The sequence below is a fragment of the Schistocerca nitens genome, chromosome 8 (assembly GCF_023898315.1).
Source record: "Schistocerca nitens isolate TAMUIC-IGC-003100 chromosome 8, iqSchNite1.1, whole genome shotgun sequence".
Classification (NCBI taxonomy): domain Eukaryota; kingdom Metazoa; phylum Arthropoda; class Insecta; order Orthoptera; family Acrididae; genus Schistocerca; species Schistocerca nitens.
The window spans coordinates 635,148,555-635,160,877 of NC_064621.1; the positions used below are offsets into that span (position 1 = coordinate 635,148,555).

General features: G+C 40.6%; 1 protein-coding gene across 1 annotated transcript in view; it reads right to left on the bottom strand.

Moving 5' to 3' along the window:
- LOC126199332 (nuclear cap-binding protein subunit 1) overlaps positions 1–12,323 on the bottom strand; it is a 204,867-nt gene that overhangs the window by 185,999 nt on the left and 6,545 nt on the right. Inside the window, exon 2 of the mRNA XM_049936182.1 lies at positions 9,995–10,083. Within this exon, the coding sequence (XP_049792139.1) occupies positions 9,995–10,083 (89 nt within the window). The remainder of the gene's footprint in view (positions 1–9,994; positions 10,084–12,323) is intronic.

Genomic DNA, 12,323 nt, shown 5'->3' on the forward strand with positions numbered 1-12,323 from the left:
CTGTGTTATGTCTTTTTTTTTTTCAGGTATTGTGTGGTTTTTCTTTCACGAAATACTTGAGTACATAGCGTACAAACTGCCACAATTTTCTTCCTCTTACCATCAATACTTTATATATTAGAAACTACTTTTGAAGTGCCAAAATGTACTAGAGTACATAAAATGTCTATAAAATTCTGCACTGTACAATGTTCTTGCACTGAGACAGTCGCAGTTCCTGAAATCCATTGCTCGTAGCCTCTGGCCTCCCGAGAAGCATCGCAGTCCTGAGTCCACAGATAAACCACGAAAATCTGCCACACTACGCCACACACATTATGCCACCCTGGCCTGCAGGCGAATCAGTGAGACTACATCCGACGGGCAGGGCCTGCCCGTTGGTTGGAAATAAAGAGCACCAGACTGGCAGGCCCAATCTGTTAGATATACCCTTAGAAATGGCCAGTGGTTTTGGCCCATCATGAAAATCGACTGGTATGGCCAGCAGTTTACATGTCACAGACACCACATTGACAAAATGAGAGTGCGACGATGAAACCGTGCAACAGATAACTTGCACGAATAATCTGAAAATCAGTACTAATGAGGATAGGTAACAACTCACCATAAATATGATCACTGAGATGCAGACAGGCACACAGAAAAAAAATCACACTCTCACAACTAAATTTTTGGCCACTGCCTCTGTCAGAAGTTGAGAGCACACACACATTCACATGATCATTCAGGCACAACTCGAGCCTCCGGCTGCTGCGTCAACAGTCACTGAGAATCAGATCCAAACAAACCACTCCTTATGCCTACCTGCCTCTCGTCGGCACCTGCTAGGCTAGCAGCAAGATGTGGTGGCAGCACTGACTGCAAGATGAGGGGAGTGGTAGAAAGGGAAGAATCAGTAAGAATGAGGAGTAAGGAAGTGGCTCATGTACTCAGCTGCACCCAGCCAGCGACTATGCATAACATCTCAGTAAACAAACCATTTCATCTACTGAGATGAAAATGAGATTTTATCCAGTGTTTTTCTTTTTTTCCCAAATTTCCCTGATATTTCCTGACACGTCTGAAATTCCCTGATTTCCAGAACTTGTAGCAACCCTGTAAATACACCAGGTGCTGTTAATGAACTGGCCATAGTAGTGACAAAATTTGGTATCACAGAGAGCATACACACAACCATATTTTTCCCAAGCTTCAAAAATATGAGAGGTGATCTGTGACCTCCAATTCCTGGATTTCATGTTCCTTTAGTAGATTAGGAAACTTCGGGGATTGGGGAGGGTGGTTGTTACAACATCTGACACAGACACGTGGTAGTACACATGATGAATTTTCACGAAGTGGCCTGCTACAGTCTCCATAATTAACGTTGAATGTGTATGGGAAGGCATATACACAAGTGCTAGCATACATCAGGGGTGGGAAATCCAGTTTCACATTGCAGCAGTAATGTGATTTTGACCTTCTCTAAAGCAGGTACCCTAAGAGCAGAGAATCAATGTCTAGGTGTCTAGTTTGTTATGTAGCAAGTCTCAACATTGTTGTTGTTGTGGTCTTCAGTCCTGAGACTGGTTTGATGCAGCTCTCCATGCTACTCTATCCTGTGCAAGCTTCTTCATCTCCCAGTACCTACTGCAACCTACATCCTTCTGAATCTGCTTGTGTATTCATCTCTTGGTCTCCCCCTACGATTTTTACCCTCCAAGCTGCCCTCCAGTACTAAATTGGTGATCCCTTGATGCCTCAGAACATGTCCTACCAACCGATCCCTTCTTCTGGTCAAGTTGTCCCACAAACTCCTCTTCTCCCCAATCCTATTCAGTACCTCCTCATTAGTTATGTGATCTACCCATCTAATCTTCAGCATTCTTCTGTAGCACCACATTTCGAAAGCTTCTATTCTCTTCTTGTCCAAACTATTTACCGTCCATGTTTCACTTCCATACATGGCTGCACTCCATACAAATACTTTCAGAAATGACTTCCTGACACTTAAATCGATACTCGATGTTAACAAATTTCTCTTCTTCAGAAACGCTTTCCTTGCCATTGCCAGTCTACATTTTATATCCTCTCTACTTCGACCATCATCAGTTATTTTGCTCCCCAAATAGCAAAACTCCTTTACTACTTTAAGTGTCTCATTTCCTAATCTAATACCCTCAACATCACCCGACTTAATTCAACAACATTCCATTATCCTCGTTTTGCTTTTGTTGATGTTCATCTTATATCCTCCCTTCAAGACACCATCCATTCCGTTCAACTGCTCTTCCGAGTCCTTTGCTGTCTCTGACAGAATTACAATGTCATCGGCGAACCTCAAAGTTTTTATTTCTACTCCATGGATTTTAATACCTACTCCGAATTTTTCTTTTGTTTCCTTTACTGCTTGCTCAATATACAGATTGAATAACATCGGGGAGAGGCTACAACCCTGTCTTACTCCCTTCCCAACCACTGCTTCCCTTTCATGTCCCTCAACTCTTATAACTGCCATCTGGTTTCTGTACAAATTGTAAATAGCCTTTCGCTCCCTGTATTTTACCCCTGCCACCTTTAGAATTTGAAAGAGAGTATTCCAGTCAACATTGTGAAAAGCTTTCTCTAAGTCTACAAATGCTAGAAACGTAGGTTTGCCTTTCCTTAATCTTTCTTCTAAGATAAGACATAAGGTCAGTATTGCCTCACGTGTTCCAGTATTTCTACGGAATCCAAACTGATCTTCCCCGAGGTCGGCTTCTACTAGTTTTTCCATTCGTCTGTAAAGAATTCGTGTTAGTATTTTGCAGCTGTGGCTTATTAAACTGATTGTTCAGTAATTCTCACATCTTTCAACACCTGCTTTCTTTGGGATTGGAATTATTATATTCTTCTTGAAGTCTGAGCGTATTTCGCCTGTCTCATACATCTTGCTCACCAGATGGTAGAATTTTGTCAGGACTGGCTCTCCCAAGGCCGTCAGTAGTTCCAATGGAATGTTGTCTACTCTGGGGGCCTTGTTTCGACTCAGGTCTTTCAGTGCTCTGTCAAACTCTTCACGCAGTATCGTATCTCCCATTTCATCTTCATCTACATCCTCTTCCATTTCCATAGTATTGTCCTCAAGTACATCGCCCTTGTATAGACCCTCTATATACTCCTTCCACCTTTCTGCCTTCCCTTCTTTGCTTAGAACTGGGTTGCCATCTGAGCTCTTGATATTCATACAAGTGGTTCTCTTCTCTCCAAAGATCTCTTTAATTTTCCTGTAGGCAGTATCTATCTTACCCCTAGTGAGACAAGCCTCTACATCCTTACATTTGTCCTGTAGCCATCCCTGCTTAGCCATTTTGCACTTCCTGTCGATCTAATTTTTGAGACGTTTGTATTCCTTTTTGCCTGCTTCATTTACTGCATTTTTATATTTTCTCCTTTCATCAATTAAATTCAATATTTCTTCTGTTACCCAAGGATTTCCACTAGCCCTCGTCTTTTTACCTACTTGATCCTCTGCTGCCTTCACTACTTCATCCCTCAAAGCTACCCATTCTTCTTCTACTGTATTTCTTTCCCCCATTCCTGTCAATTGTTCCCTTATGCTCTCCCTGAAACTCTGTACAACCTTTGGTTCTTTCAGTTTATCCAGGTCCCATCTCCTTAAATTCCCACCTTTTTGTAGTTTCTTCAGTTTTAATCTACAGTTCATAACCAATAGATTGTGGTCAGAGTCCACATCTGCCCCTGGAAATGTCTTACAATTTAAAACCTGGTTCCTAAATCTCTGTCTTACCATTATATAATCTATCTGATACCTTTTAGTATCTCCAGGGTTCTTCCATGTATACAACCTTCTATCATGATTCTTAAACCAAGTGTTAGCTATGATTAAGTTGTGCTCTGTGCAAAATTCTACCAGGCGGCTTCCTCTTTCATTTCTTAGCCCCAATCCATATTCACCTACTACATTTCCTTCTCTCCCTTTTCCTACACTCGAATTCCAGTCACCCATGACTATTAAATTTTCGTCTCCCTTCACTATCTGAATAATTTCTTTTATTTCATCATACATTTCTTCAATTTCTTCGTCATCTGCAGAGCTAGTTGGCATATAAACTTGTACTACTGTAGTAGGTGTGGGCTTCGTATCTATCTTGGCCACAATAATGCGTTCACTAAGCTGTTTGTAGTAGCTTACCCGCGTTCCTATTTTCCTATTCATTATTAAACCTACTCCTGCATTACCCCTATTTGACTTTGTGTTTATAACCCTGTGGTCACCTGACCTGAAGTCTTGTTCCTCCTGCCACCGAACTTCACTAATTCTCACTATATCTAACTTTAACCTATCCATTTCCCTTTTCAAATTTTCTAACCTACCTGCCCGATTAAGGGATCTGACATTCCACGCTCCGATCTGTAGAACGCCAGTTTTCTTTCTCCTGATAACGACATCCTCTTGAGTAGTCCCCGCCCGGAGATCCGAATGGGGGACTATTTTACCTCCGGAATATTTTACCCAAGAGGACGTCATCATCATTTAACCATACAGTAAAGCTGCATGCCCTCGGGAAAAATTACGGCCGTAGTTTCCCCTTGCTTTCAGCCGTTCGCAGTACCAGCACAGCAAGGCCGTTTTGGTTAGTGTTACAAGGCCAGATCAGTCAATCATCCAGACTGTTGCCCTTGCAACTACTGAAAAGGCTGCTGCCCCTCTTCAGGAACCATACATGATGTAAAAAGTAGATATCTGCCTCTCTAAGTGTTCACAGTGTATCCCTTGCTGCCTGGTAGGTTTTTATGACTAAAATGTATGAAGTCGATCCGTCGTATCTCCAAGCTACAGTGAAGTTCTTCATCCACCTGCAGTGTTAAGTCTCAGTGCAAAATTAATCCCTGCACCATGTTGTGTTTCTTGTGGGGTCTGACAGTAACGGGTACATTACTTGCTGCCGGGGGAAGGGTACGATTTTCTGTCTTAATTAAGATGGAACATGTGGCATAAAATTTATGAACTGTTGCGGTAAAAGCTGTGGGTATGTTTTATATTGTTTGAGTATGCATTGAACACCATTTCAGATTGTCATCTGTTACCTCACACATCTTTTCTTGATGAATTATTGTCCAGTTGCTTAGTTTCTGATGGTCCGGATCCTCCATGTCACCATTGTGTTCGAACATCCAACATGTCTGGACTTCATTCCGTCTTTCAGTGAATGCTAAATGAAAGATCAGAACTTCTACTTCAAACTAGGAAATGATTTAGAATGAACTCTTGTTTCAACTCCTCCATATTTCAAAGTTTATTCCTTCTCTGCTATAGCAGTTCACACAAGCTGTATCAATGACAACAGATGCCCATTTTAAAGGTTCTGCACACAGACACCGGAATATTGAAAGATAATTTGTCTTGATGATGACATTGTCTTTGCCAGTGGCTGCATATTCCCTGCAGGCCACGACACCTTCAACCGGAGGAATCACAGTGCAAATAGGCGTGCCCAATAGGCAGATGCTGCAGGTTCACAGCCAACATATCTCAGCCCTCCTGAAGCATCTGAACCAAAATAAAGCAGTGCGGACAGTCTCTAATTCCACCTTACACTATTTCTACCTGTATCCTCTTTCATGGTAATTTTTTGCTGAGACGATTCTTCATAGTGGATTACTATACTTGCCAAAACCTCCTGATACACTACTCCCATCATTCACTACAGAAAAAGAGTTCTCTAATTTTTTTAAAAAACTATTCTCCACAAAGAAAATTGGTTCAGTAGAGAGAAAGATCTTTCCATCTGTTCGGATGAAAACTAGGAATGGACAGATATGCCCGTATGTCAACTGGTTTTGTTTTCCTCACAGTTCCTTGGGTTTTAATGATCAGTGCTGAACTGCAGCCAGTCTCAAAAGATTACTGGGGACTCAAGTCATAGTCATTTCACGATGCCAAAAATCTGCCATAATGCAGCATACTCCAAACCTCCAGATGAGAGAAGGCCAATGAGCTTGTTGGCCACTGCCAGGAGTCCTGGAGCTCCCAAATGAACAGGCACCTACTCCTCAGCATGCACACAGAACAGCTCGGGCATCAATAGTGCAATCCATGTGTGGTCCGGGGGCTATTACCATATGGGTACTGGCGATACCCCACACGCCGGGTACTGAATGATCCTCCCTGCATGATCTGTAAAATATTCTGAAACGTGGAGGTCAACTTCAGATGTGGGGACCAAACACAAGTTAACTGAACTATATGGCGTACAAAAAAAAAAAAAAGAAACAAAATGGGGCAAGCCAGAATCAACAGTCTGTGACCCACCTAGGTTGTAAGCAAGTAATCTGCTCTACAGAATAAGTATGAGAAAATAGATAGTCAGAGAGTCGAATCTTAACACAGGAACAGAAGAACTGAACTGAAATGATGTGCTTGTACGCTGTTACTGGCTGGGAGACTCATCTTGGGCAGTTGAACCGCCAAGTGAAAGTTCTTCTCTATGACACCACTTTGGTGATTTGTGCACTGATGAAAAGATTTGAAATGATTAGGACAACACAAACACCCAGTCCCGAGCTAAGAAAGTCTTCCACCCAGCGAGGAATCAAACATGGGACACTGTGATCTGAGAAAGTGATGCTAACGACCAGACTATGAGTGTGGACAAAGCAAATAGTATTGCAGTGGCTTGGGGTCCTATGCTCGTCATGCACAAACTCACAAAAAAGTTGTCTTATATGGCAGACTTCTGAAGCAGGCAGATCTCTATATGATCTATTGAGTCAAAGTGTAATTTTTAGTCCTCATATAACAATTTAATCCCACGGGAATTTTCTACAATACAAACTATATTACAGGAATGTGTTTATTTACTTGTATTTTCTTTTAGTCTGTTATGTACATACAAGAACAGACCAAATGTTGCCCATGATTTGGCATGAATCAGAATGTAATATTTTAACATGGGTTAGTATAAGTAAGCATTAAAGTGTTTAAGATAAACAAAACATCTACACAAAATATTTGTATAAAAAATAATAAAAAAAATCTATATACTAACTTTTGGACATCTGGCACACAAATATAAGTTCATCTGGAATCCAGAAGGCACATGTTACTGGTCTACCTTACTACACTGCATTGCTACATCACAACATACACAAGGCACATATTACTGGTCTACTTTACTACGTGCATTGCTACATCATAACTTTTGTAACTTATGATCATGGACTGCACTACTGTATAACATTACACAGCACTACACCACAGCAGTTGGTTTCTCATTTGTTTGGATATTTAGTCCTGGCACGCTGAGACACAACTCAGGATTCTCAGGGGTCGTACTACTGTGCCACCTGAGGTGTAAGAGATGGCTGTCATGATATCAGGAAATACTTCCTAGTCCTTCCCAAGGCTCATCTCCTCACTGCCCCCACAAGGTTGCTCATGTTTGATGATCCGCCAAGGAGTGTCTTGTTGTCATGATGTATGGCCTCTTCTTGTTTGTCTCTTGCTCATGTACTTTTGCAGTTCACAACCTGATATTCTGGGTATCAGGAAGTTCAGCTTATGCCACAGTTCCTCATTCCTTATTATGTTACAGATGTATTACAAAAGAGATTCCTATGCTGGTCTGTAACATCTTGTGTAATGGCACACTTCCAGACAATGTGATCTGGTGTGCTGATTGCTCCACATTATAAAAGGTTCAAATGGCTCTGAGCACTATGGGACATCTGAGGTCATCAGTCCCCTAGAACTTAGAACTACTTAAACCTAACTAACCTAAAGACATCACACACATTCATGCCCAAGGCAGGATTCAATCCTGCGACCATAGCGGTCGCACGGTTCCAGACTGAAGCGCCTAGAACCGCTCGGTCACTCCGGCCTGCTCCACGTTCACAGGTGTCTGTTGTGCTTTCTCACATTTTCAATAAGTAGCTGAGATATAGACCATGTCGCAACAGGTAGTGTAGCGCTCCCTTGGTTGGAAGGAATTATGACATTCTGGATCTTTCTTTTATGCTAGGAAAGAAATATTTCCTTATTTGATGTGGTGTTTGGGCTCAGTATCTCCCCCACTCATCACACCCACCCTTTTTGTGCCAATATTGTGCACCTCTCTTTCTTATGGCTACATCCACAGGTAAGAAGGCCAACATCACCAGCAGTGCCTCAGCTGGTGTTGTTGTATACACTTCTGTCAGGCACAGTACACTTCTCTTTACTAGCTGTAGAGTTTGTGCTGTCCGTACCTTTATGGTTCTATGAGCCCAAATGCTTAACCTGTAACCCACAATAGTGATTACAGTTGCACTGTGGTACATTCTTCTTCAACCTGGGGGCAACTGAAAGCTTCTTTGGACAATTGTTGCTACTTTGTTCAGGATTTTAATGCCTCTCTGGTGAATGATTTCTACACATACATGATACGTTTCATTTTTTGTTGATATTTATACCAAGGCACCTATATTCTTCTTATGTTTTCACAGGCTGGTCATTTATTCTGACTGTAGGGTTTCACAACCTTGAAAATGTCCTTTTAGTAACACACAAACTGTTTTGATACTGTTAACTTGTTTTCAACTCACCAATTACTTAGTCTTTTGGGAACTTTCCTACTATTTTCCTCTAACTTAGCCATTGTGTTAGCAGATACTGTAATTAGCAGATCATCTGTGCAGACAATGCAGGCTCTAGTGTTTGTTATATTATGAAGCTGGTTCAGTAATGGCTCTACGTCGACATCACAGAACTTTGGTCTACAAGCAGAAACCTGCAAGCAGCCGTTGGTGATATTTTTCACAATTATCTTTCCGTAACATTCAAATTGCAACTGCCGGTCTGTTGTTACAGTGACAGTTACTTCAGTTTTTAAATCACAAAGCGTGAGTGGGAGAATGTGGTACAATACAGATTTTGCTGCTCCCCAAAGAAACCAGTCTGCTACAGTAAAGTCCGGGGAGTGAGGATCCATAGGAGATTGGAGATGACACGTTACACACACACACACACACACACACACACACACACACCTCTTCCAAAAGGCTCATAGTGTTATTAGTTGGGTAGTAGACCATTTGCTTCAATCTTTTGAACCATAAATTATCAAACACCTCAACAACATCCATCCTTATCTGTATAACATACTTGTTATATTAAGCGATAACACAATATGCGTTGTGTGAGTTATTGCACCCCTGGTGAATTTCTCTTTCCTGAAACCACATTGTCGGGGGCTCATGTCCATTACTTGTCTGTGACACCTCAGGCAATGAATTACAAGCTTTTCTTGTACTTTATCTACACATTTACTAAACAAATTGGCCTGTGGATTTCAGTTCTCTGGAATGTATATATTCTGAACACTAGAGTTGTGGCCAAAACAAACAAAGAGAAATTGTTAATTTCCGTAGTGTTACCAAGCAACAATATCTATGGCCAATTAACTGAACACAAAATATGTGGAAAATACTCAAGAACATAGTAAATCTTTCAAAAACCTAACTTGCAGTCATGAATTATCTTCAGTGAAGAAATGTAGTAGGATGGTAAATTAAAGTATCCCAAAATATCAGTAGCTCACATTCACTTCTAAATATTTTGATGAAGTAATACATCCAATGTAATTTATGGTTATCATATTCACAAAAAGATTCCAAAGTAATTTACAATGTCAAGATGTGAAACTTGTATATCATAGCTAATAATTAGAATAGGGCTGAAAAAATATATTTAGCAAATATAGAAAAATGAACAAGGTGAAGGTAACAAATAAGAATGAGACAGACAATACATTTGAAACTTTCTGAACTAGTGGTTCTGCCAAGAGGAACTTATGGTTAGGTGTAAGAATACTTAAAAATGTGTTAAAAATAGGCTACATGTTTTTACTTTGAATACACTGTTGTTAGTTCTTGAAACCGTAAGTTATAAACCTCAAGATCTATGATCTTAAATCATTTTGTACACATGTTAGTCATGCTCAGATTGTTCAAAATGCCGTAAAATATTTACCTTTTCTCCCACTCTGAGAATAAGTGACTCAAGGCGGTCTTCAATTTCCTGGTTTTCAGAAACACGGCGCCTTTTTCTGTAAGCGCGATCTGGAAAATTTACAAATTAAATCCTTAGCAAGAATTATACAGCTGACATAAAGAAGAAGAAGGAATGGTATGATAATGCTTCTGGGTCAAAGTAAGAAAAAAAGAAAGAAAGAATTTGTTTTTCTTGGTTTTCTGCAGTCGTTCAAAGTTCTCATATAAGTTAGCAATGAATTTTATGTTATACATTGATACACATTGCGAGGCGGCAGCCTATTTCAGGCCTTTCTCCTCACATTTTATTATATTTGCATACTGAATTTGCGTAGGAGACTATCCTGCTTTCCAATTCAGTTTTATCTGTCAACTTTCCACCTGCATTACGCGTTGTCTACATGAGTGGCTAGGGAGTAGCGTGTAGCAATGTAAGTAGCCCACCCCTCTAACAAATCATTCTTGTAGTAGTTTTTTCCATTAATGCGTCTGGTCTTGACCAGGGGAATTCCTTTTTGCTGAGGCATAAACAACTTTTGCACATGCTTGAAGGGCTGCTGTGCATTTAGAGTGCAGGGTCTCACAGTACTGAGCCACAGGGACAGTTGAACAAGCCTTTGCAGGGATTACCCTCCTGGCTAAGTTCCTGCGAACAATGAGTGGTAGAACGGAAGAATGGTGTCCCCAATAGTAGAACAGGAAACCACTGGTGGAAGAGGCGAGAATTCTGCCTTGTTAGTAAACTTCGAGTAGAGTTCTCAGCTGTCCACTTGCCATTATGCTGCTGTGCGTGGTCTCCCGACACATTTCCTCATGCAACACATATAGCCACTCATGTGTCTGCAAATTTTCAAACTCTCCCCTCCCTGTGGGAACAGCGCGCAAAGCCCAACAAAATTTCCAGAATTTCTGGAAGAAAAGTCTGGACAGGGAAACAGGCAACATCCATCTCCCATTTCCAAATACATGTCTCTCATAGATGGATACATTTTAACTTCATGGTTGGAGCTAGGCAACGGACTTCCAGATCCCTGATTGGAAGGGCATTTAAGTACTTAATGAGATTGGAAAGATTGTGTGGGGTTCCTTTCTGAAGTCTGAAGGAAGGCTACCAAATATTGAGAAGCATTTGGAGTCGTATTCAGATTTGTATGGGTATTACCTTGACTTTGGTCCTCTGCAATGTCTTCAAAGTTTCTTTTTGCACTTATGCACATATGTGGTTGGTAATCAGGATGATGACGACGATGATGAGATCTGCAATTCGTAGTCTCATCACATCAGCTCAGCCCAGCAACAGTTAACAGTGGCTGCAGTTGCGTACATCCTGACTTGCTGGCAACCACCTCAATGGCAGTCAAGGTAAGATTGTATTTGCAACACACACTCCCGACTTTAGAAATCATGAGATATTAATGGAGAGTTCATTTCTAGTTTGTTTTTTAGTCTTCCTAACATGATCCTCGCGATTCGCGCACTGGTATGCAGGTTTTTCTGTAAACTAATTCTTACTTCAAAGGTGATTTTTCTCCTAACCACTCATGTTTCATTTTGTTATTGAGTTAATGTAATGGAGTTCACCTGCTCAGTGATGTTTCTTTTTTATTCTTCCTCAAATGATCTATTCAAATTCATACTTTTTTGTGTAATTATAAAGTCTGCAATCACAGCTGAAAGCATAATTTATGTCCTTTATGTGGCTGGGAACCATCTCAATTATAATTGTCCAGCATCATGCTAATCGCAACCCTAACATCTATTCATCTTATAATTGTTTTAATTTAATTACGTAAATTCACTCTCAAATTTTTTTATGATGTTGACATTTATGTGTACTGAATAATTTTTACACACTGTCTAAATAGAAATTATTTTGACAGATCTAACTCTATCATTCAGCAACCAATAAAGTAAATTATTCAATTGGAGCACCCAGGTCCTCCAACTATGAGCAACAGGCAAGGTCCCTGACAAGTTTTCCGATGTGTGATTTTTTCGAGTAGTCTATTGGCTTCATGGGGGCTTATATGATCTGAGGTGATAGTTTCAGCATCAGTCTAGTCTGCGTGTGTACACACACACACACACACACACACACACACACACACACACACACACACACACACACACACACACACACACACACACACACACACAGAGTGCACCTAATGAGGAAGAGGTCATGCTCACAGCATACCCAGCTTCTGAAAATATGAGTTAAGAGCAACTAACTGTGTAACTTGCACAGAATTCTTGCATAGGTTGTGCTTGTTTTTGAATTGTGGACTTTAATAAAAAAATAAATACAA